The following is a 20530-nucleotide window of genomic DNA, read 5'->3' as shown; positions in this document are numbered from 1 at the left end:
CACAGCTGCCCGGCTGTACCAATGTGGGTGGCTGGTAAGGAAGCACTTTATGTCTGCTACCACTCATGCATCTGTCTGCTGCTGTCGGAGAAATAAGAAAATGATTTCTGCTTTATTCCATTTTCTAGTTCTCCCACAAGTTTATTTTGTTGATAGAAGATTAATAACATCCAGAACCCTGGAGCCATACGAATCTGGGAATTATAGTTCTCTGGCTTCTAGTCCCTGTGATACACAGAGTGTATAGACAGGAATAGGGATGGCATCCCACACTGAGGGTATCTCCCAACTTTTATGAAGGCTGTAATGAATGAAAGCCTGTTCAAAGACATTCAACCCAGCCCTTCTAGCTCACCACCTGCCCCTGCCTGCCATATGCACACATTTTGCATACTGTTTTGTTTTATACTTTCCTGCTTCTCTGCCTAGTCTATGTGCCTGACAGCTACAGAACCCAGAATGTGCAGAGGATGATTGAAGGAGAAAGCTTAGAGGAGAAAAAAACAGGTTCTATTTATCTATAGTCTAAGTAATGTTCTGATGACTTCTGTCCAGTCCTATCTTCCTCACAGTAGGACAATTGTAATTTTGAAAGTTCATTCTTTGTTTTTTTAAAATATTTTGATTTTATTTTTAAATATTTTATTTATTTATTTGACAGAGAGAGACACAGCAAGAGAGAGGGAACACAAGCAGGGGGAGTGGGAGAGGGAGAAGCAGGCTTCCCGCCGAGCAGGGACGTTGATGCGGGGCTGGATCCCAGGGCCCCGGGATCATGACCTGAGCCGCAGGCAGACGCTTAAGGACTGAGCCACCCAGGCACCCCTAAGATCTTATTTTTAAGTAGTCTCTACACCCAGTGCTGGCTAGAACTCACAACCCTAGAGTCACATGCAGTACAGACTGAGCCAGACAGGTGCCAGGAAGTTCGTTTTTTACATTTATTTGTCTTTTTTAGAGTGTGTGAGGCGGGGGGGGGGGGGGGGGGGACGGGCAGTGGGAGAGAGAAAGAAACTTTAGCAGACTCAGCGCTCAGCCAGCCGAGGTGGGGCTCCATCTCACCACCATGAGATCAGACTTATGCCGAAAGCAAGAGTTGGCCGCTTAACTGCGCCACCCGGGTGACCCTTGAAAGTTCATTCTTGATAAAAATCTCAAGAGATAGCTGAGAACGTAGATATACAAAATTTTCCAACTAAGATGATAGTACAAAATATATATCTCAATATCTTTTGCATCCCTCCCTCCCCACATCTATATGGGGAGAGACAGAGAGAGAGAAGTGACTCAAGCCTACTGTTGGGGCAATTCTTTCAATGTATAATCTCTTTAAATCCATCAAACTGTGTGAGATGAGAAAACTGAAACTCAGAGGTTGAGTAACTTGCCCACAATCATAACTATAAAAAAACTTTCATCTGCCCATATTGGTTTCCATGAAATATAACCGGGAACGATGCCCTAAAATTAATGAATGGAAACTAATTATTTGAGCCTGGCTTCTCTATCAGAATCATCCTTCATCTCAGCTGAGTTCCCCCAGGCACTTCGCCCGCAGCTGTGCAGCCGGATCCCGCGCCAGTGCGGTCCCAGACCTTGGCCCCGAGCTCATGGATCGCCCTGGTCCCCGCATCAGCCAGAGATGGAGTAGGAGTGACTGAGGATGGCAGGCTCCGGGTCAGGAGCAGGACTGCTGAGGGCCTGAGAAGGGAGTAGGAGAGGGGGCGGGGCGGTCTGTGCCCCGCCCCCGTCCCTCTGTCAACTCCCATTGGCCGAGGCTTTCCTGGCCCCATCCCACCGCCCGCCCGCAGGGCGACGCTTAAAGTGTGCCGAGCAGGTGCCTCGCGTGGAGCAACAACTTTGCGCGCGTGTTCAGGCTGAGCGCTACGCCCATTCATTGCCCACGAGCGCCCATCCTTTTTCCTGCAAATCGTCCAACGATAAGGGGCTCCAGGCAGAAGGCAGCCGCCACCTGGAGGACTGCGACCAGAAGAGGCCGAGAGCGCGGCTGACCCTCGCGGGCCGGGCAGGGGACTGTGGCCGCGACCATGCAGACGTGCGCCAGGGCCTGGGGGCTGCGTTTGGGCTGTGGAGTCGGGGGCGGCCGCCGCCTGGCTGGAGGCACGGGACCGCTTTGGGTACTGCGGGGCCGTGACAGCAGCAGCTGCGGCGGGGACAGCAGCAGGGCTGGGGACTCGCGTCTCCTCGAGCGCCTCCTGCCCAGACACGACGACTTCGCTCGGAGGCACATCGGCCCCGGGGACAAAGACCAGAGGGAGATGCTACAGGCCCTGGGGCTGGCGGTAAGGACCCCACCGGCCTTCTAGGGCCTCATCCCGCGCTGCCCGGTTTCTGCCGGCGCGGCCTCCCGGCCCCAGCCCGGAGCTCCGCTTTGCTCCGCGTGGGACCCGCTCCCGGGTCTGGGGCCCTGGCGTGGAAGCGAGCCCGCGAGTTCGGTTCCTGTGCCCTAGCTTTCTCTCACCCGTTTACTTTCTCCACCCGCTCTTCGCGCCTCAGAACCTTATGTTTTTCAACCCAACTCGCCCTCCTGATGAACCCTAACTTTGCAAAAGGAGGACCTCCTGGTTTATCCGATTATCTCCGGTTGCTGACTGAAATCAAACCTGGAGTGGTGGAATCACTAACCGAATTCATTTGCTTTCCTCCAAGTGATTTCTGGTTTGCTCAGAGTTGTTCTTTTCTTTTTAAAAAAGAAACCCTAATTAGGCGATTTTAAATGAGGTTACCACAAGCCTTTGTAGATGCAAAACACAGAGGTGACTCTTTTAACTCCCGAAGCACTTTCCTCTCCCTTCAGTGTTCACGGACTTATGTTTTAATTTTAGAGCATTGATGAACTGATTGAGAAGACAGTCCCCGCCAGCATCCGCTTGAAAAGACCCTTGAAAATGGAAGATCCTGTTTGTAAGTTGCGGGGAGGGCTCCCTTAGACTCCGCTTGCTCTGGCCTATTTGTCTTCTATGGTCTCTGAAAATCCAGCTCTGGGTTAGGATTGCCCAGGACTGGGAATATGTTTATTCAAATAAAATAGCGGTGGTACCTTAAGGGACGGGAGATGGTGGAATATTTAGTTCCCGGAGCAGTCAGTTCTGTACCCTAGGTTGGAGTCCACGCCTCGCCTTTCTAGGTTTTTATCTAGGCGCCAGCAAACTTCCCAGCGGAAGGCAGTGCACAAACGCGCGTGCAGGACTCCCCACTTCCCAGGCAACCGTCCCTCCCAGGCCTTGGTTCTCATATCCTTTGGGTTGAGAAGTGTCCTCACCTCTGTGCAAGTCAGGATACTCTGAAGGGAAAAAGGAATTGCCTATGATCATACAACTAGGGAAGTGGCAAAAATAGGAGATGCAGACATGTGTTCTCCTAACCCAATTTTCTTTATAGGACTAGAGCTTCACATTGTTTTCTTATCTCATGTCCAATTTCATTACTTACGCCTCGTGTAAGGCAGCAGTACTCTTCAAGTTCAAATGACTTTTATAAGAAAACATGCAAATAAGATTTGTGCTTGGTTAAAAAAGCTTAGTTTACTCATAGAATTAGAATTTTGTTATACATTTAAATATTTTTAATAGTCTGAAGACTGACTGACTTTCAAAGGTATTTTTATGTGAGCACTTGACTTCCATGGGCTTAGGCATGAATTCACACGTCAAAGGATTAGTTAGGCAGAGTTGAAGAGCACCCTCTCCCTCCCTAAACAGGAAAGAATTCTCTTGGAGGTTATCTGGTTTTGAGTCATGGAGATGCTGTCTCATATTTTTGGAGTCAGGTAAAGAGAAGGTACTTTGTTTTGTTTCAGGTTTTAGGACAGAAAGGATATATAGATGGTAAACTTTATTTTATTTTTTTAAGATTTTATTTATTTATTTAAGAGAGAGAGAGAGAGCACGCTCATGGGTTCAAGCCGGGAGAGGAGCAGAGGGAGAGGGACAACCAGACTGCTCTGAGTGCAGAGCCTGACTTGGGGGATCAAACCCACAACCCTGAGATCATGACCTGAGTGGAAATCAAGAGTCAGCCCCTTAACAGACTCAGCCACTCAGGTGCCCCAAACTTTATTTATTTATTTTTTTAAAAAAGATTTTATTTATTTATTTGAGAGAGAGAATGAAAGAGAGGGAGCACAAGAGCGGGGAGGGTCAGAGGGAGAAGCAGACTCCCCGCAGAGCAGGGAGCCCGATGCGGGACTCCATCCCTGGACTCCAGGATCATGACCTGAGCCAAAGGCAGTCGCTTAACCAACTGAGCCACCCAGGCGCCCTATTTTGTTTTAAAGTAGACAACTTGAGGGGCGCCTGGGTGGCTCAGTGGCTTAAGTGTCTGACTCTTGATTTCTGCTCAGGTCATGATCTCAGGGTCGTGAGATGGAGCTGGTGAGATCAAGCCCGGCCTCAGGCTCCCGAGCTGGGTGTGGACCCTGCTTAAGGTTCTCTCTCCTGCCCCTCCCCCCTCCAAAATAAAGTAGACAACTTGAGATATGAAGCCAGTGCAGATCCAGTGGGCTAATGTAACTCAAACTATGATGAGGACTGCTTCCCTGGTTGGTTTCAAATGTGAACCATTTCTCCTGATGGCAGGGACCTTGCCTTTAGAAGATAAAATAGCACATATAGTTCAATTGAACTGATTGAGACCTAAGGATAGCTGGAAGCCTTATCTATTTCAATTTTAGGAAATAATAATTCTGATTTACTGGATGTTTAAAAAGTGAAGAGTTGTATGTTTTTGTAAGGATTTATTCATTTATCTTAAGGGGGAAGGGGCAGAGGGAGAAAAAGAGAGAGAAACTCAAGGAGACTCCCCAATGCAGGGCTTGATCTCATGACCCTGAGGTCACCATCCTGAGATCAGGACCCTGAGCCGAAATCAAGAGTTGGTCGCTTAACAGACTGTACCACCCACGTGCCCCAAGAATTTATTTATATATAAAGTGAGCTGGGAGAGGGACAGAGGGAGAGAAACTCAAGCAGATTCCCTCACTGAGCAGGGAGCCCAACATGGGGCTCGATCCCACAACCCTGAGATCCTGACCTGAACTGAATCAAGAGCCAAATGCTTTAACCCACTGAACCACCCAGGCACCTCCTGAGTGGTATATTTTTATTTTTTTTTAAAAAGTTTTTATTTGACAGAGAGCACAAGCAGGGGGAGCAGCAGCAAAGGCAAAGGGAGAAGCAGGCTCCCTGCTGACCAGGGAGCCTGACCCGGGGCTCGAGCCCAGGATCCTGGTATCATGACCTGAGCCGAAGGCAGACGCTTAACAACTGAGCCACCCAGGTGCCCCAACTGAGTTGTATATTTTTATTTTTTTATTTTTTTTAAAGATTTTATTTATTTATTTGACAGAGAGAGTGCGAGAGCAGGAACACAAGCAGGGGGAGTGGGAGAGGGAGAAGCAGACTTCCTGCTGAGCAGGGAGTCCGATGTGGGGCTTGATCCCAGGACCCTGGGACCATGACTTGAGCCGAAGGCAGACGCTTAATGACTGAGCCACCCAGGCACGCCCGAGTTGTGTATTTTTAAAGCAAGCCTTAGGTAATGCCTTTCTGAGACTTTCAAAGTCAGAAAATGTTTAGGTCAGCCCTTTTTACAGTATACTCTAAAATAAGATGTTTTTTAAGAGCATTAGAGCCTAGGAAACACGTCAAAGTTGTCTATCTAAAAAAAAAGTTCACGGCGCCTGGGTAGCTCAGTCGTTAAGTGCCTGCCATCGGCTCAGGTCATGATCTCAGGGTCCTGGGATCGAGCCCCGCATCCGGCTCCCTGCTCCGTGGGAAGCCTGCTTCTCCTCCCACTCCCCCTGCTTGTGTTCCCTCTCTCGCTATGTCTCTCTCTGTCAAATAAATAAAATCTTTTTTTAAAAAAAAGTTCAGCTACTCATTTCCAGCTGAATAATGTGAACATTGGGGAATTCCGTTTCTCCTCCTTTCTCTCATTGGAATCAGGCTCCTGTTAGTAATTTGCAACTTACCTTTAAACTTTAAACTCAGTGGCTTCTGTGAGATTTGGGGCTGGTTCCATCTGGTTATTCTGAGGTGGCTCAGAAAATACTGCCCAGTCAGGAGGTCCCCCTGCCACCAACCCCGCTACTTTCTTGCCTGTAAGTGGACTGGCTCTCTAACAAAGCTTGCTTCTTGGAAGAGTAAGCTCTGCTTAGTACAGGCACAGAATGTGTCAGACAGGCATCAGTGTTTTGCGGTGTGCACACATCATGCTTAATGAATGTTTTCCACCTGGGGAGAGGAAATTGGTCCATGTAACTTCCAGTAGTAGCATTTCCATAGTGGAGCAGCATTATCCAAATGGTTTAATGTTGAATGCCCATGTTCTGTTGTAGTCAGAGAGGAATTCTAGACCCAATATTTGTTCACTGTATACATAGGAAACTAATAAGAGCTAGTTAGTTATATGAGTCTTAAATGCCTTCATTGCTGAGCAAAAAGAAGACAGAGCTATAAGTACCACAGAGATACTTGGGTTAGTTTTTACACATAATTTAATAATCTCAAACATTTATGTAGTACTTACCATGTGCTGGCCACTTTTAAAAGTGCTTTGCATGTGTTAGTTTAGTCCTTAGTACAACCCTGTGAGGTAAGCACCATTATCTGTTCTAAAGATAAAGACATCATGGCATACAGAGGATATGTCATAACGTGCAGTGGAGACAGAATTTGACTCAGGCGGCCCAGCTCCACTGTCCACCCTCTAACCACTAGTGTAAATCATTGTCTACACTGTTTACAGATATGCACAAACCCAGTCATACCAGATTCCCCCTGCCATTTGCCAACTGCTCTGTTGGAAATGCAGTGGCATGCTGAGAGCACAGATGTGGGAACACTCAGCCACTAGGAGGGAGAGGGAAGGGGTCACAGGTGCAGGACTAGGTTTGGGTATTGAAGGATGAATAGTGATGTTCTGCTGGACAAGGCTGGGGGAGGCTGCTGCAGGCAGAGGGACTATCATGTACAGGACAGAGTGGCCTGACAGAATCAAGAAAGTACAGATGATTCATCTGTTGTGAGGATGCTCCCCTCCCCTTGGACATTTAAGTGCTTTGAAAGAATACCTTGATTATCAGTTGGATTCTCAGTAAATCATGCTTCAAAGAAATAAGGAAAACTACGCAATTCAAAACCCTGTTGTCATCCTGTTCAAGTGAATCCACCCTCCTTCACCCACATACACACATAAAGAAAAAAAGTTGAAAGGATATATGTCAATGGGAGCATTCATTTCCCTGGATGGGCCATGATGGATGATTTTAGCTTTCTTTTTATTCCCTTGCTTTTTCTAGATTTTCTACAATAATTATATATTTTGTAATTACTACCAAATTTAAAAGTACTTTATGAACCAACCCAATCACTTTTAGCTACGGTGTGCCTTGCTGTGTAGTATTTTCAGTGAAGTCATCTCAAGCTAACCAGACTGAATTAGCTTATAACTTCACAGAAGCTGCAGGGTGTAAAGTTTACACAAAATTGCACATTGCTTATTGTGAGAATGCTTAGGAAGAGAGAGAAGAAACTAACCCCTCTAATGTTCAAATTATTCAACCAGAACCAAGCAGCTGAGCTGTCACAATGAGACTTTTGACGAACTTGTGGGAACTTAATGTTCTAAGCCACATCATTTAGAGTGGTGTTTAATAAATGGTTACTAGAGGGGATGTTGTGTAATGCAGCTGCAGGTGGTGACTGTGTCACCTGGGTGGGGTTGGGCACTCTTCTGCACTGACCTCTAGGGCACCTAAACAGAATAGCTGTTCCCCAGACTGTGGATGGCAGGTGTCTTTCAGCTGGATGACATACATCACTGGGTTTTGCCTATAGAGTTTGTGACAAGGCTCTCCCTTGCCCTATTCCTGACCAAGTTACCAGCTTATATGAATTATTTTATCCTTAGGATAATACCAATGGATTTTCCTTACATGTTTTCCTTATTTCCTGTGGAAATAAATGAAGACAAACCAAATGAGAAAAGCAAAGCCTATTTATTCTGAACTTGTAGCAAGGGAATCAGACTTTTGTTTTGGCAGATGAGTGGGAAAGCCTTATAGTGAAATAAAGGAAAGGCTTCAGGTATGCCCATGTTGGGGGCTATTGGCATGCAGAAGATGTAGGGGGGCAAGTAGAATCAGGGGATCCTGTGTGATTGGTTAAGGATGCATATTTGGCTTTGTATGGCTGGTCCTACATTGGAAGCCAAGACCAAACTTCAGGAAGCTGTCAATTATTAATCAAGTCCTGGCCAATAATTTTGGTCCAATTATTACATAAGTTATTGTACAGTTTGTTGAATTGTCACTGAAGATAGCAATTTGGCTTTCTGCAAGTCTAACTTACAGAAGACTGGCTTCTGTTGTTTGTTTTAGAAAGGGTGTTGGTTTCTTGAGCAGGTTGCTGCAGGCAGGTTGTGGGTGAAAGTTATGTGGTAGTATATGGTCTAGCCATTGTTTGTGTATATAGTCTCTCACAATATAATCTGTCTTGTCCTTATATTTTTGTCATTAATTCTTTTTAGGCAGACAGCAGCTGATCTGAGTGATAACCTTGGTCTATTGCCCAAATTGCTAAATTTCACTGGCCATCTAGTATGTGCAAAGCACTGTGAGGAAAAATCGGTGAATAAACATAATCACTATTCTCAAGAAGCTTACTCCTTACCTTCTTAATATAAATTATGTCAGAAAGTTAAAAAGTCCCAGGTGCCATGGGAACTATGGAAAAAATGCTATGAGTACTCAGAAATGTGAAGTTGAATAAAGAAGAGAAATAAGGGTTTTTGAAACAACGTAAATGAGTTAGAAGCAAAAGCAATTATCTTTACATTGACTGTTTTTTTGGTGTGTATATAAGGAAAAAATGCAAAGAAATAAAGGCAGTATCTTCACTGAGAAAAAGAAAAGGGAAATGCAACATGGCAAGCACAGTTAAGAAGTATTTTAGTATTGTTGGAATCTCATCATTGATGGAATCTTACCAGAATACTTATGCTGTCAGTCATTTGGGGATTCTGGGTATGTTCCAACACCACAAAGCAGTTCTTCAACTAGGTGTTCTACAAATTTAATTCAATTCTGACACTATCTACCTGGAGATAGCATCAGATCCTACAGGTTAAGGGCTTGGTTCCACGGAACTGTCCCCTCTTTAATTGCCAATCCCAAGTCCACCTGTGCTTCTGACCAACAAACTATATTGGAGGTTCCCACAACGCCCTGCTTGGATTTGATTAATTTGCGAGAGCAGCTCACAGAACTCAGAGAAACATTTCCATATGTTTACCAGTTAGTTTATTTTTTAAATTATTTATTTGAGAGAGAGAGCACGAGGGGTGGGAGGGTCAGAGGGAGAAGCAGACTCCCCACTGAGCAGGGAGCCTGATGTGGGACTCTATTCGGGACTCCAGGATCACGACCTGAGCCGAAGGCAGTCGCCCAACCAACTGAGCCACCAAGGCGCCCTACCGATTTATTTTAAAGAGAGCTACCATCTTGCGTCCCCGCATGTGTGCTCCTAATCTCAGCTGGTCCGCCCGAGACCCCCTGAGCACCAACCCTATTCCCCGGCGCGGTCCCATTTCCGCTCCAACAAGATGAAAGAAACTATCATGAACCAGGAGAAACTTGCCAAACTGCAAGCACAAGTGCGCATTGGTGGGAAAGGAACTGCTTGCCGAAAGAAGAAGGTGGTTCATAGAACGGCTACAGCAGATGATAAAAAACTTCAGTTCTCCTTAAAGAAGTTAGGGGTAAACAATATCTCTGGTATTGAAGAAGTGAATATGTTCACAAACCAAGGAACAGTGATCCACTTTAACAACCCCAAAGTTCAGGCATCACTGGCAGCGAACACTTTCACCATTACAGGCCATGCTGAGACAAAGCAGCTGCCAGAAATGTTACCCAGTATCTTAAACCAAGTTGGTGCAAACAGTCTGACTAGTTTAAGAAGACTGGCTGAAGCTCTGCCCAAACAATCTGTGGATGGAAAAGCACCACTTGCTACCGGAGAGGATGATGATGATGAAGTTCCAGATCGTGTGGAGAATTTTGATGAAGCTTCCAAGAATGAAGCAAACTGAATTGAGTCAACTTCTGAAGAACATAAAACTTGAAGAAGTTACTGGGAGCTGCTATTTTATATTATGACTGCTTTTTAAAATTTTGTTCGTGGATCTGATAAAATCTAGATCTCTAATATTTTTAAGCCCAAGCCCCTTGGACACTGCAGCTCTTTTCAGTTTTTGCTTATACAAAATTCATTCTTTGCAGCTAGTTAAGCTGAAGAAGCCTGGGAATAAAGTTTGAAACAAGGTTAATAAAGTTCTTTGCCTAGGAAAAAAAAAAAAAGAATGTTATAAAAGATACAGATGAACCACCAGATGAAGAGGTACATAGGGCAAGGTCCATAAGGGTTTTGAGCACAGGAGCTTCTTTTCCTGTGGGACTTGGGGTTCACCACCCTACCGGCATGTGGATGCATTAACCATCCCAGAAAATCATCAAAACTTGTTGTTCAAGAGTTTTTATAGAGCTTAATCTATATCCTCCCACCCCCAACCCTTCTCCTTCCCAGAGGTCTTTGGGTGAGGCCAAGAAAGTTCCAACCCTCTAATCAGTTGGTTTTTCTTGGTCTTTCTAGCCAGACCCATCCTGAGACTATGTAGGGCACCCCTCTCAATCACTTCATTAGCATGAACTCAGGTGTGATCAAAAGGGCTTATTTTTTTTAAAAAATTATTTATTTGAGAGAGAGCATGAGGTGGAGGAGGGGCAGAGAGAGGGGGAGAAGCAGACTCCCTGCTGAGTAGGGTGCCCAACCTGGGGCTAGAGCCCAAGACCCCAGGACCATGACCTGAGTGGAAGGCAGACAGACCTTTGACTGAGCCACCCAGGCACTGCTCAAAGGGCTTCTTATGAATAACAAAAGAATCCTATTACTCAAATTCCAGAGACCAAATATATTTTTTATTATACCAGTGGTATTTCAGTTAAATGGTGGAGGTATATCCTGATAGAAGTGGAGAAATAAAAATATTAATTTTAAAAGAGATGAATTCTAAAATTATCCAAAATTTCCCCCTCTTTTCAAAATTAGAATACAAATTTGATACCTGTATAAGTTATTTTTAGCATTAAAATGTTGTGGGGGTGCCTGGGTAGATCAGTTGTTTGTGTCCAACTCTTTTTTTAAAAAATTTTTTTGTTATGTTAATCACCATACATCATTAGTTTTTGATGTAGTGTTCCATGATTCATTGTTTGTGCATAACACCCAGTGCTCCATGCAGAACGTGCCCTCTTTAATACCCATCACCAGGCTAACCCATCCTTCCACCCAGTGTCCAACTCTTGATTTCGGCTGAGGTCATGTTCTCAGGGTTGTGAGATTGAGCCCACATCGGGCTCTGTGCTCAGTGTGGAGTCTACTTAAGATTTTCTCTCTCCCTCTCACTCTGCTCCTGCTCTCTCTCTTTAACTCTCTTTCTCTCTCTCAAATAAATCTTTAAGAAATAATAAAGTGTTTTGGACTTCCTTATTTTTAGACATATAAAGGATACAAACATGTAAACATATAGTGATGAGAGGCCAAATAAAATAGGTCCTGTGACTGGGACAAAGAACTTTTTAAAATGTAAAAACAACTTTTTTTCCTCTTCATCTTGCTAAAGGATCATGGAATTTATCCAGTATCATCAAATATATTTTATATAAATGAAATTAATTCTTTAATATTAATTTAAAAACTGACCTTTTTGGGGGAGGAAGCTATTACATCTGTTATCTCTTGTTGTATAGGAAATTAACTGCAAAATTCTGTGGCTTAAAACAACCATGAACATTTATTATCCTCACAGTTCCAGGAGCAGCTGGGCTGGATGGTTCTGGCTCAGGGTCTTTCACAATACTGAAGTCGCACTGCGGTTGCTCATCTGGGCCTGGAGGAGCCACCTGCAGGGTGGCTCACATGTGACAGCTGGCAAGTTGGGGCTGGCTGTGAGTGGGAGGTCATAGTGCCCCCACATGGGCCTCTCCACGGGCCGCCTACCTGTCCTCACATGGCAGCCGGATTCCCCCAGAGCCAGTAATTCAAGGAAAGCCAGGCAAAAGCTATCCATTTTTATGATCTACCCTTGGAATTCCGATAGCATCACTTAACACCATTTTCTGTTGATTAGAGTGACTCATTAAGTCTGACCTGAATTCAAGGGAAGAGGAATTAACTTTCACTTAAAAATTTTTTATATTTGAATATAGTTGACACACAATGTTACATTGGTTTCAGACGCACAACATGGTGATTTGACAAGTTTATACCTTCTCTATGCTGACCACAAGGACAGCTACCATCTGTCACCATAGAATGCTATTATATCATTGACCGTATTCCTTATGCTGTGCCTTTTATTCTCATGGCTTATTCATTCCATAGCTGGAAGCCTGTATTTCCCACTGCCCTTCACCCATTTCCCCACCCTCCTCTCTGGCAATGATCAAATTCTCTATTTTTATTTTTTTTAAGAGTTTATTTATTTGATAGAGAGAGACACAGTAAGAGGGAACACAAGTAGGGGAGTGGGAGAGGGAGAAGCAAGCTTCCTGCGGAGCAGGGAGCCCGATGTAGGGCTCCATCCCAGGACCCTGCGATCATGACCTGAGCCAAAGGCAGACGCTTAACGACTGAGCCACCCAGGCGCCCCCAATTTTCTGTATTTATAGTTCAGATTCTGTTTTTTGTTTATTGTGTTTTTTAGATTCCACTTACGAGTGGAATCATATGGTATTTGTCTTTCTCCGTCTGACTTTCACTTAGCATAATATATCCAAAATATATAAAGAACTTACAGAACTCAACACTAAAAAAACAATCTGATTAAAAGATGGGCAGAGGGGGCGCCTGGGTGGCTCAGTTGGTTAAGCGACTGCCTTCGGCTCAGGTCATGATCCCGGAGTCCCGGGATCGAGTCCTGCATCGGGCTCCCTGCTCGGCAGGGAGTCTGCTTCTCCCTCTGACCCTCCCCCCTCTCATGTGCTCTCTCTCATTCTCTCTCTCTCTCAAATAAATAAATAAATAAATCTTAAAAAAAATAAATAAAAGATGGGCAGAGGACCTGAATAGACATTTTTCCAAAGAAGGTATGCAAATGGCTAACAAACACATGAAAAGATGTTCAACATCACTAATCATCAGGGAAGTGCAAATCAAAATGAGATATCACCTTACATGCATCAGAATGGCTAAAATAAAAACATAGCAAATGTTGGCAAAGATGTTGTAGAAAAAGAAACATGTTCACTGTTGGTGGGAGTGTAAATTGGTACAGCCACTGTGGAAAACAGTATGGAGTTTCTAAAAAGTTAAAGAAATAAAGTACAATCCAATAATTCCACTACTGGGTATTTAACCAAAGAAAATGAAAACACTAATTCAAAATAAAGAAAACACTAATTCAAAAAGATATATGCACCCGTATGTTTATTGTAGCATTATTTACAATAGCTAAGATATGGAAGCAACCTGTATGCGCAGATAGAAAAATGAATAAGGATGATGTGGTATATATGTTTGTAAATGGTACGATCTCATCCTTCTTGTGGCTGTGTAATATTAATATGTAATATTACACAGCCACAAGAAGGAATTACACAGCCACAAGAAGGATGAGATCGTACCATTTACAACAATATGGATAGACCTAGAGGATATTATGCTAAGTCTCCACCCTTTGAAAGGGACTGTAAACAAATTTGCAGATGTATTTTTTTATTAGACTTTAATTTTTTAGATTAGTTTTAGGTTCACAGCAAAATTAAATGTAAGGTACAGAGTTCCCACATACGTCCTGCCCCCAGATAGCCTCCCCCATTATCAATAAACCCCCCAGAGCAATACATTTGTTACAACTGATGAATGTACATTGACACATCAACACCCAAAGTTCATAGTTTACATTAAGGTTCACTCTTAGTGTTGTACATTCTTTGGATTTGGAGGAATGTATAATGACATGTATCCACCTCTAAGTATCATACAGAATAGTTTCACTGCCCTAAAAACATCCTGCAGACATTTTTTTCCCTGCAGACATTTTTTTAAAAACTGCCACATTCATCCAAATTAGCACATACTTCCTATCTTAAATTTACAATGATTTTTATTTAACTTTTAAAAATATTCAATGCTATTGGGCGCCTGGGTGGCTCAGATGGTTAGGTGTCTGCCTTCGGCTCAGGTCATGATCTCAGGGTCCTGGGATCAAGTCCCGCATCGGGTTCCCTGCTCAGTGCAGAGCCTGCTTCTCCCTCTCCCTCTGCCATTCCCTCTGCTTGTGCTCTTCTGTTATCTCTCTGTCAAATAAATAAAATCTTTAAAAAAATAAAAAAAATAAAAAATAAAAATATTCAATGCCATCAATGAAATCAGTCATACTGTGTCATAAATAGAGTGTTACTGCTAAGGAGTATTAAGGTACACAGGACCATTTGCCTACACACTAAATGTGGCACCCCACTCACCTTTGTCACCAGTGGGTTATAAGCTACTATCATCAAATCTATTTCTATAACTTCCTCCATCTTCTTCCCTTTCTCATTTATTGAGAAGCTTCTATTGGAGATAACATACTGTTTCAGTCACTGAGGGTAAGAGTCAAGAGGTAAAAGATGATAAAGATATGATCCCTGACTATAGGTTATAACTAATAGGGAGATAGATATTGAGTAGCAGTAAGATCTGTAAATAGGATGAATGCTTTGGCTGATATTAAGGCATGAGCAGAGGCATGGTTATTTGAGGGATATGGTGAATGACCGTGTATGTAGAACATGTCTGCAGAAAGGCACTGAAAACAATATATAGAGGGCTCAGAGCCATGATAAGGAATTTGTTTTGTCTCTGTAATGAGAAGACATTAACAGTTATTACAGAGGGAAATGACATGATTGTGTTTTGCAGAGTGCCTCTGAGATCAGAGGCAAGGGGACCAGCTGGGAGATTGTTGGAAAGTTTAGAGGTGAAATGTGCATTAGTTCAGATCCACCAAAATGTACTCACCAGGATGACATTAGATATGCAAGAAATTTATTGGGAGTGGGAACAGGAGAAGGCAGGGGAGTCTTTGGACTGTGAGGTCTGACCCTGGTGGAAGGGGAGAGAGAAGGGGAGGAATGGCTAGGAAAATCTTAGGCTGCAAGCACAGATCTAAGAAAGTTTTGGTCAAATGGGAGTCCTTGAGCTAAAGTCACCCATGGGAAGGTTCCCATATCTTGCAAGAATGAGTCTGCATTAGTTCTCTTGCTGTTCTTAGTAATTGGCTGGGAGCAGCCTATGGGGATTACGGTTTTAGTATAAACATGGTGGTTGATCCAGAGGGGCAACAGGTGGGCTGTCAATTTCTAGGCTGAGTGTCTCGAGGTGATAGTAATGTCATTAACAAGAAACAGGGAGAAGCAGAGGGTTCTGGAGGAAGGAGAGATCATGAATGTTTGAGCAGAATTGTTTGAGGTGTTCATGGAACATGCATTTGGAAATGTTGAAACAATAGTTGGAAATAATGAGTTTAGAGCTCAAGAGAGAGAGATGAGAGATGGAGTTCCAGATTTAGTGAGTCTTCTAAATGAATTCATGGGAGTGAGATGTCCTAGGGATGGAATATGGGGAGAAAAGTGGAAGTCAGGATGCTGGGAAATAGAGCATGTAAAAGGAGGCAGAGCTGTCTGAAGTGAAGTAATTAAAGAAGCTGGAGGGTAAATTTTCAGGCAGGGGGTTGTGGACCCTACTCGCATATTCTGGGCCTTTCTTAGGCATAAGAGGGAGTAAAGTCCACCTGAGGATGTAAGGACACTCAGAAGTAAGAAGAGTTGAGGGGTTGCCTGTCTGGTGATGTGAGTGAGAGACAGGAAACATGAGACTGAACATTAGAGAAAAGTGGGTAAGGTTCAAAACAGCTATTGTGAGCATCCAAGTAGTGGATGCTTAACACCTCCCCCAAAAGTATTTTTATAAAAATGCAAACAGAATTTTAGTAAGGATTCTCAATGCCCACATCATCAACATACTGATTAAACAATGAGGAAATAAAATTTCTAAAACTCTGAAATTATTGTATTAATTAATGCACTGTGTTATTTCACAGAACTTAATAGCTGTGGGTTTTCCATTTATAAATGTTTCTCTGAAGCCCATACTTTTAAGGATGCATTTGAACTAAACATGAGAACAGTTTGTGCATTGCTTTGTCATCATGAGATTCTGTGATGGGTGATTATTGTGAATATTGAGCTAGATATTTAGGCGAGTTTTCATTGCAACACCTTTATTCACCTGTATTTTCTGAGCATTTACTATGTGCCTAACAACTTGCTATGCCCCTCCTCACAAAGAGATTATAATTTATTTTTTTTTAAAGATTTTATTTATTTATTTGACAGAGAGAGAGCAAGAGAGGGAACACAAGCAGGGGGAGTGGGAAAGGGAGAAGCAGGCTTCCTGCCGAGCAGGAAGCCCGAAGCGGGGCTCGATCCCAGGACCCTGGGATCATGACCCCAAACCGAAGGCAGACGCCCAATGACTAAAGCCACCAAGGCACCCCAAGAGATTATAATTTAGTGGGTGAGATTCTGGGTTAGACTATAACTTTCTCCCTATGCCTATTCCTTTCATCTATAAAAAACTATCTCTTTCCTGCAAGCATGTTAAATTGTTTGAGTTGGACTCCTAGAACATATCCTTCCCTTCTTGTTTTTGCTCTGCTGGCTGACAAATACTCCAGGACTTCCACCCTGATTCTCATTTAAAACTTACCATTTGGCCTGATTATATAGGTAAACTGGTATTCCAGATAAACGTGAATTGCAATGTTTCTCTGTACATTTCTTTAAAAAACGCACGTGTTGTGATGAGCACTGGGTGTTATACGCAACTAATGAATCATGGAACACTACATCAAAAACTAATGATGTACTGTATGGTGGCTAACTGAACATAATAAAAAAAAAAAGTGTTCATAGATTAAATGAAGAGAGGTGATAGAGGAGGCCTCCCGTAGAAAGTACTGTGACCCAAGACCAGGGGGAAAATAACAGACATCATACCTCTTGTCCCCACTTCCCCACTGTGGGATGTTGTTCTCATTTTCTTACAGCTAGTATTAAGATCTTGAACCTGTATTTCTTTTGGGTGAACAAGAAGGGCTGTAGGGACATGCCTCAGCTCCTTTTGGCTTTGGAGGTGCCCCTGGAGGTAATGAGGGGCTGGGTGCAATGGGATGTTAATTAACTGAGCAATAAGATGGGGAAGAACCTGGCAGGATTAGGGTCAGGTGGATCATAACCCCAGTCAGGCCTGCATTGTCCTGTCCCAACCACATCTTGTCACATAGGGCAGGTGCCCCTCTGAGTCTCAAAGAGTTTTCAATCTGAAGAGTTTCCATGTCCTTATTCTATACTACCCAGAGCTTACAGATTGGTTTACCTTCCTGGAATGAAGAAATTCTGTGATTCACAGACTTTGGTTGTGAAACTGTCCTTTGTTGGGGGAGGAAATTTGACAAATGAGAGGGAGTAGGGTTTATGGGCTAGGTAAGTGGGTTTAAGTCAGGCTGTTATGGGGGGAGGAGAGGGGTGTTGCAAATGATTAGGTGATGATACAGAAAGGCTATAAATTACAATGGAATTTGTATGCAAATTCCAGGTTCCACTGAGAAAATCAGAAAATGTCCTGACAAGTGCTGTCATTCATGGTCTGTTTATCTTGATTGAGACCCTTGACCCCACCCCATGGTTTTCTGAGTAGCTTTGAAGCCAAGGATCTGCAGGTTGGCAAGAAAAATATGCTAAGGCAGTCTCTGTCCTAACATTCTGGCCCCAGCTTTCCCCTTCAGCATCTGACAGAAAAAGGCCTTTCTGGGCAAATTCAAATATGATTGTGTTGGTTTTCAGTCCTGATGATTTCCTTGGAGACCTTTTCTGAGTATCTTGCCAAGTACACGAAGGGCAGGGAGTGGGAGGGAGACTCCGACGCTGGTTTGAGTGGCTGTTGTTCTGACTTCCGGAAAATTCTCTGTGGACTTTTGGCCACTGTGGGGACTGACAGCTGTCTGCACTCATATATTTCACAAGGAGGATTTTGTTCTGTGCATAACATTTTAATTGAATTTTTAATTTTTGAATAACAGGCATATTGTCCAAAATTAAAAAACAGAAAGATATGTCAGTTTTGAGAAAGCAAGACTCCTTCAGTCTCCTCCTATCAGTTTCTTGAGAATCATTCCATAGATATTCTGTTAATATATAGCATATGCATATGTATTTATTCCTTTTTTTTTTTTAAAGATTTTATTTATGTGTGAGAGAGGGAACGAGAGACAGAGAGCATGAGAGGGAGGAGGGTCAGAGGGAGAAGCAGACCCCCCGCCGAGCAGGGAGCCCGACGCGGGACTCGATCCCGGGACTCCAGGATCATGACCTGAGCCGAAGGCAGTCGCCCAACCAACTGAGCCACCCATGCGCCCCTATTTATTCCTTTTTTAATATAAACGGCAGAATCATATATACTTTCTCTGGAAACTTAGGCCTAATATTTTAAGATTGCCAAAAACCAAAAACAAAGCATGGATACATTTTTTTCATATAATTGACACAAAAAGTAACCATAGGGTTATATGTTAGGGATAAGGCTTAAGGGTGGGGAACAATGTGTGTATGCACTCAGTACAGCCTGCCTGTCTTTTCTAATGACATTTTTTCTATTCTTGTTAAAATTCACATACATGGAAAATTAAAACCTGGGCCTAGGAACACCTGGGTGACTCAGTTGGTTAAGCGGCTGCCTTCAGCTCAGGTCATGATCCCAGGGTCTTGGGATCGAGCCCCGCATCGGGCTCTCTGCTCAGCGGGAAGCCTGCTTCTCCCTCACCCACTCCCCCTGCTTGTGTTCCCTCTGCTTGTGCTCTCTCTGTCAAATAAATAAAATCTTGAAAAAAACAAAAACCTGGGCCTAGAGTGCATTGACTATTTAATAGCTAAATTGGTTTATTCCTGTTAGAAAGTACGTATTTGTTGTAGTGGTTGGTACAAAGTCCTGCTTGATATTTTAGGTGCTGGTGCCAAGGGAGCTGCTATTAGAAAGTCTCTTATGTGGAATTATGTAAGGAGAAATCATTCATTCTGAACTCTGTGAAGAGGAACAGCGTGAGATCCACCTGTGGATTCTTAGAGAGTGGTGCCGAGGTCACTGAACTCTGTTCTTGGTACATTAGAACCAGGGCATTATGCAATGCTCAGAGGCAGAGGAATAAACAAGGTCAAAAGCAGGCATTTATTCCGTAAGAAAAGAAATTATTGCTTGAATTCCTGAAGGACTACATGAGGACTTCTGTGGCTGGGGGTGCACAAGAATGCACAGTGACTGACTGTAGGCAAGCATTTGGAGAATGACACACTGTCCCTTTCTCTTTCTGTCTCATTTCCCCCCCTGGTTAGTTTCATGGCCATTCACATTAAGGAAGGCAGTTACTGGAATTGGGCCTGTTTACAGGAGGAAGCTGTTTTTGTCAGGTTGGAAGGAAGAGAAGAACGTGCACTGCTGTGGGATTTGCTCTGGAGTAAATGGGAAGCATTTCAGAAGCATAGCCAAGAACCCACCCTACTCTTGATGATTCAAGAGTGTCCATTAGTGTGTCCTTGGTGTACAGAGGACTGCTCATTTGTTTAACTCACTTTGTTCCCAAAAGAAGGTAAATACAAAAAAGTCAAGCTTGAGAAGCAAAACTTGATCCTATAGTGCTTCTGTCCTCAAATGGTGTTGTCCTCATATGTGTGGCTCTGTGTCCACATTTCCCTTTTCTTATAGGGCAGCAGTCATGAATTAGGACTGACCCTAATATAGCATATGTTCATCTTAACTTGATTACATCGTTAAAACCCTATTTCCGAATAAGATCACGTTCACAGGTACCAGGGGTTAGGACTTCAACATATCTTTTTAGAGGACACAGTTCAATTCACAACACTCCTTTTTCCATCTCCCTCCTGTACTAGCTTCTTACCATATCTCCCTGTTTCCAGGGTCTCCCCTCTGACCTAGCCACCATATCAATAATTATCTTTCTATAATGTAGGAAAGATCATATTATTCATTACTCTATTATTCCCAAAGGTTAAACTCTTGATTTGACAGATAAAGCCCTTCACAGACCATTCTCATTTGGGAGCTAGACCTTTTTTCCTCATGACATAATATGGAACAGGGATCCGTCTTGCACAAGATCTTAATTGGAGTTGGCCTTGTTGAATTGTGTGCCTACCAGAAACTGCTAGTCAATCCCAGCTGGTAATGGGTTCTCAATCAACCTCTCAGAAGGACGCTTTGGGAAGTGATTGGGTTTCTTGCACGATTGCTCCTAAGGATGCCGCACTTGCATATCTCCTCAGATACTGGTTTATTGAACTTTCACTTACATTTCCTAAACTTTCAATGGAAGAAGGTAAGATTGTCTG

General features: G+C 43.4%; 2 protein-coding genes across 3 annotated transcripts in view; both read left to right on the top strand.

Annotated features, from left to right (window-relative positions):
- The first annotated feature begins 1288 nt into the window (after positions 1-1288).
- Positions 1289-20530, top strand: part of GLDC (glycine decarboxylase) — a 99164-nt gene continuing 79922 nt past the window's right edge. The window contains exons 1-2 of one of the 2 annotated variants that reach the window (XM_064578948.1): positions 1289-2303; positions 2847-2925. In XM_064578948.1, coding sequence (XP_064435018.1) covers positions 2049-2303; positions 2847-2925 — 334 coding nt within the window. In that variant the 5' untranslated portion in view covers positions 1289-2048. The remainder of the gene's footprint in view (positions 2304-2846; positions 2926-20530) is intronic. The other variant, XM_045882399.3, reaches the window with a different exon arrangement.
- LOC135362667 (transcription factor BTF3-like) lies at positions 9499-10392 on the top strand. The gene has a single exon (XM_064579171.1). The coding sequence runs from the start codon at positions 9625-9627 to the stop codon at positions 10111-10113; it is 489 nt and encodes a 162-aa protein (XP_064435241.1). The 5' UTR covers positions 9499-9624; the 3' UTR covers positions 10114-10392.

This window comes from Mirounga angustirostris, unplaced genomic scaffold (assembly GCF_029215605.1).
Source record: "Mirounga angustirostris isolate CCGP_5_RB_7025 unplaced genomic scaffold, mMirAng1.0.hap1 SCAF_15, whole genome shotgun sequence".
Taxonomy (NCBI): domain Eukaryota; kingdom Metazoa; phylum Chordata; class Mammalia; order Carnivora; family Phocidae; genus Mirounga; species Mirounga angustirostris.
Note: the sequence above shows the minus strand (reverse complement) of the source record. Positions and strands in the feature narration are given on the sequence as shown.

What these genes read in the sequence shown, in the direction of transcription:
- LOC135362667 (XM_064579171.1), top strand. Translation starts at nt 9,625, where the DNA reads ATGAAAGAAACTATCATGAACCAGGAGAAACTTGCCAAACTGCAAGCA.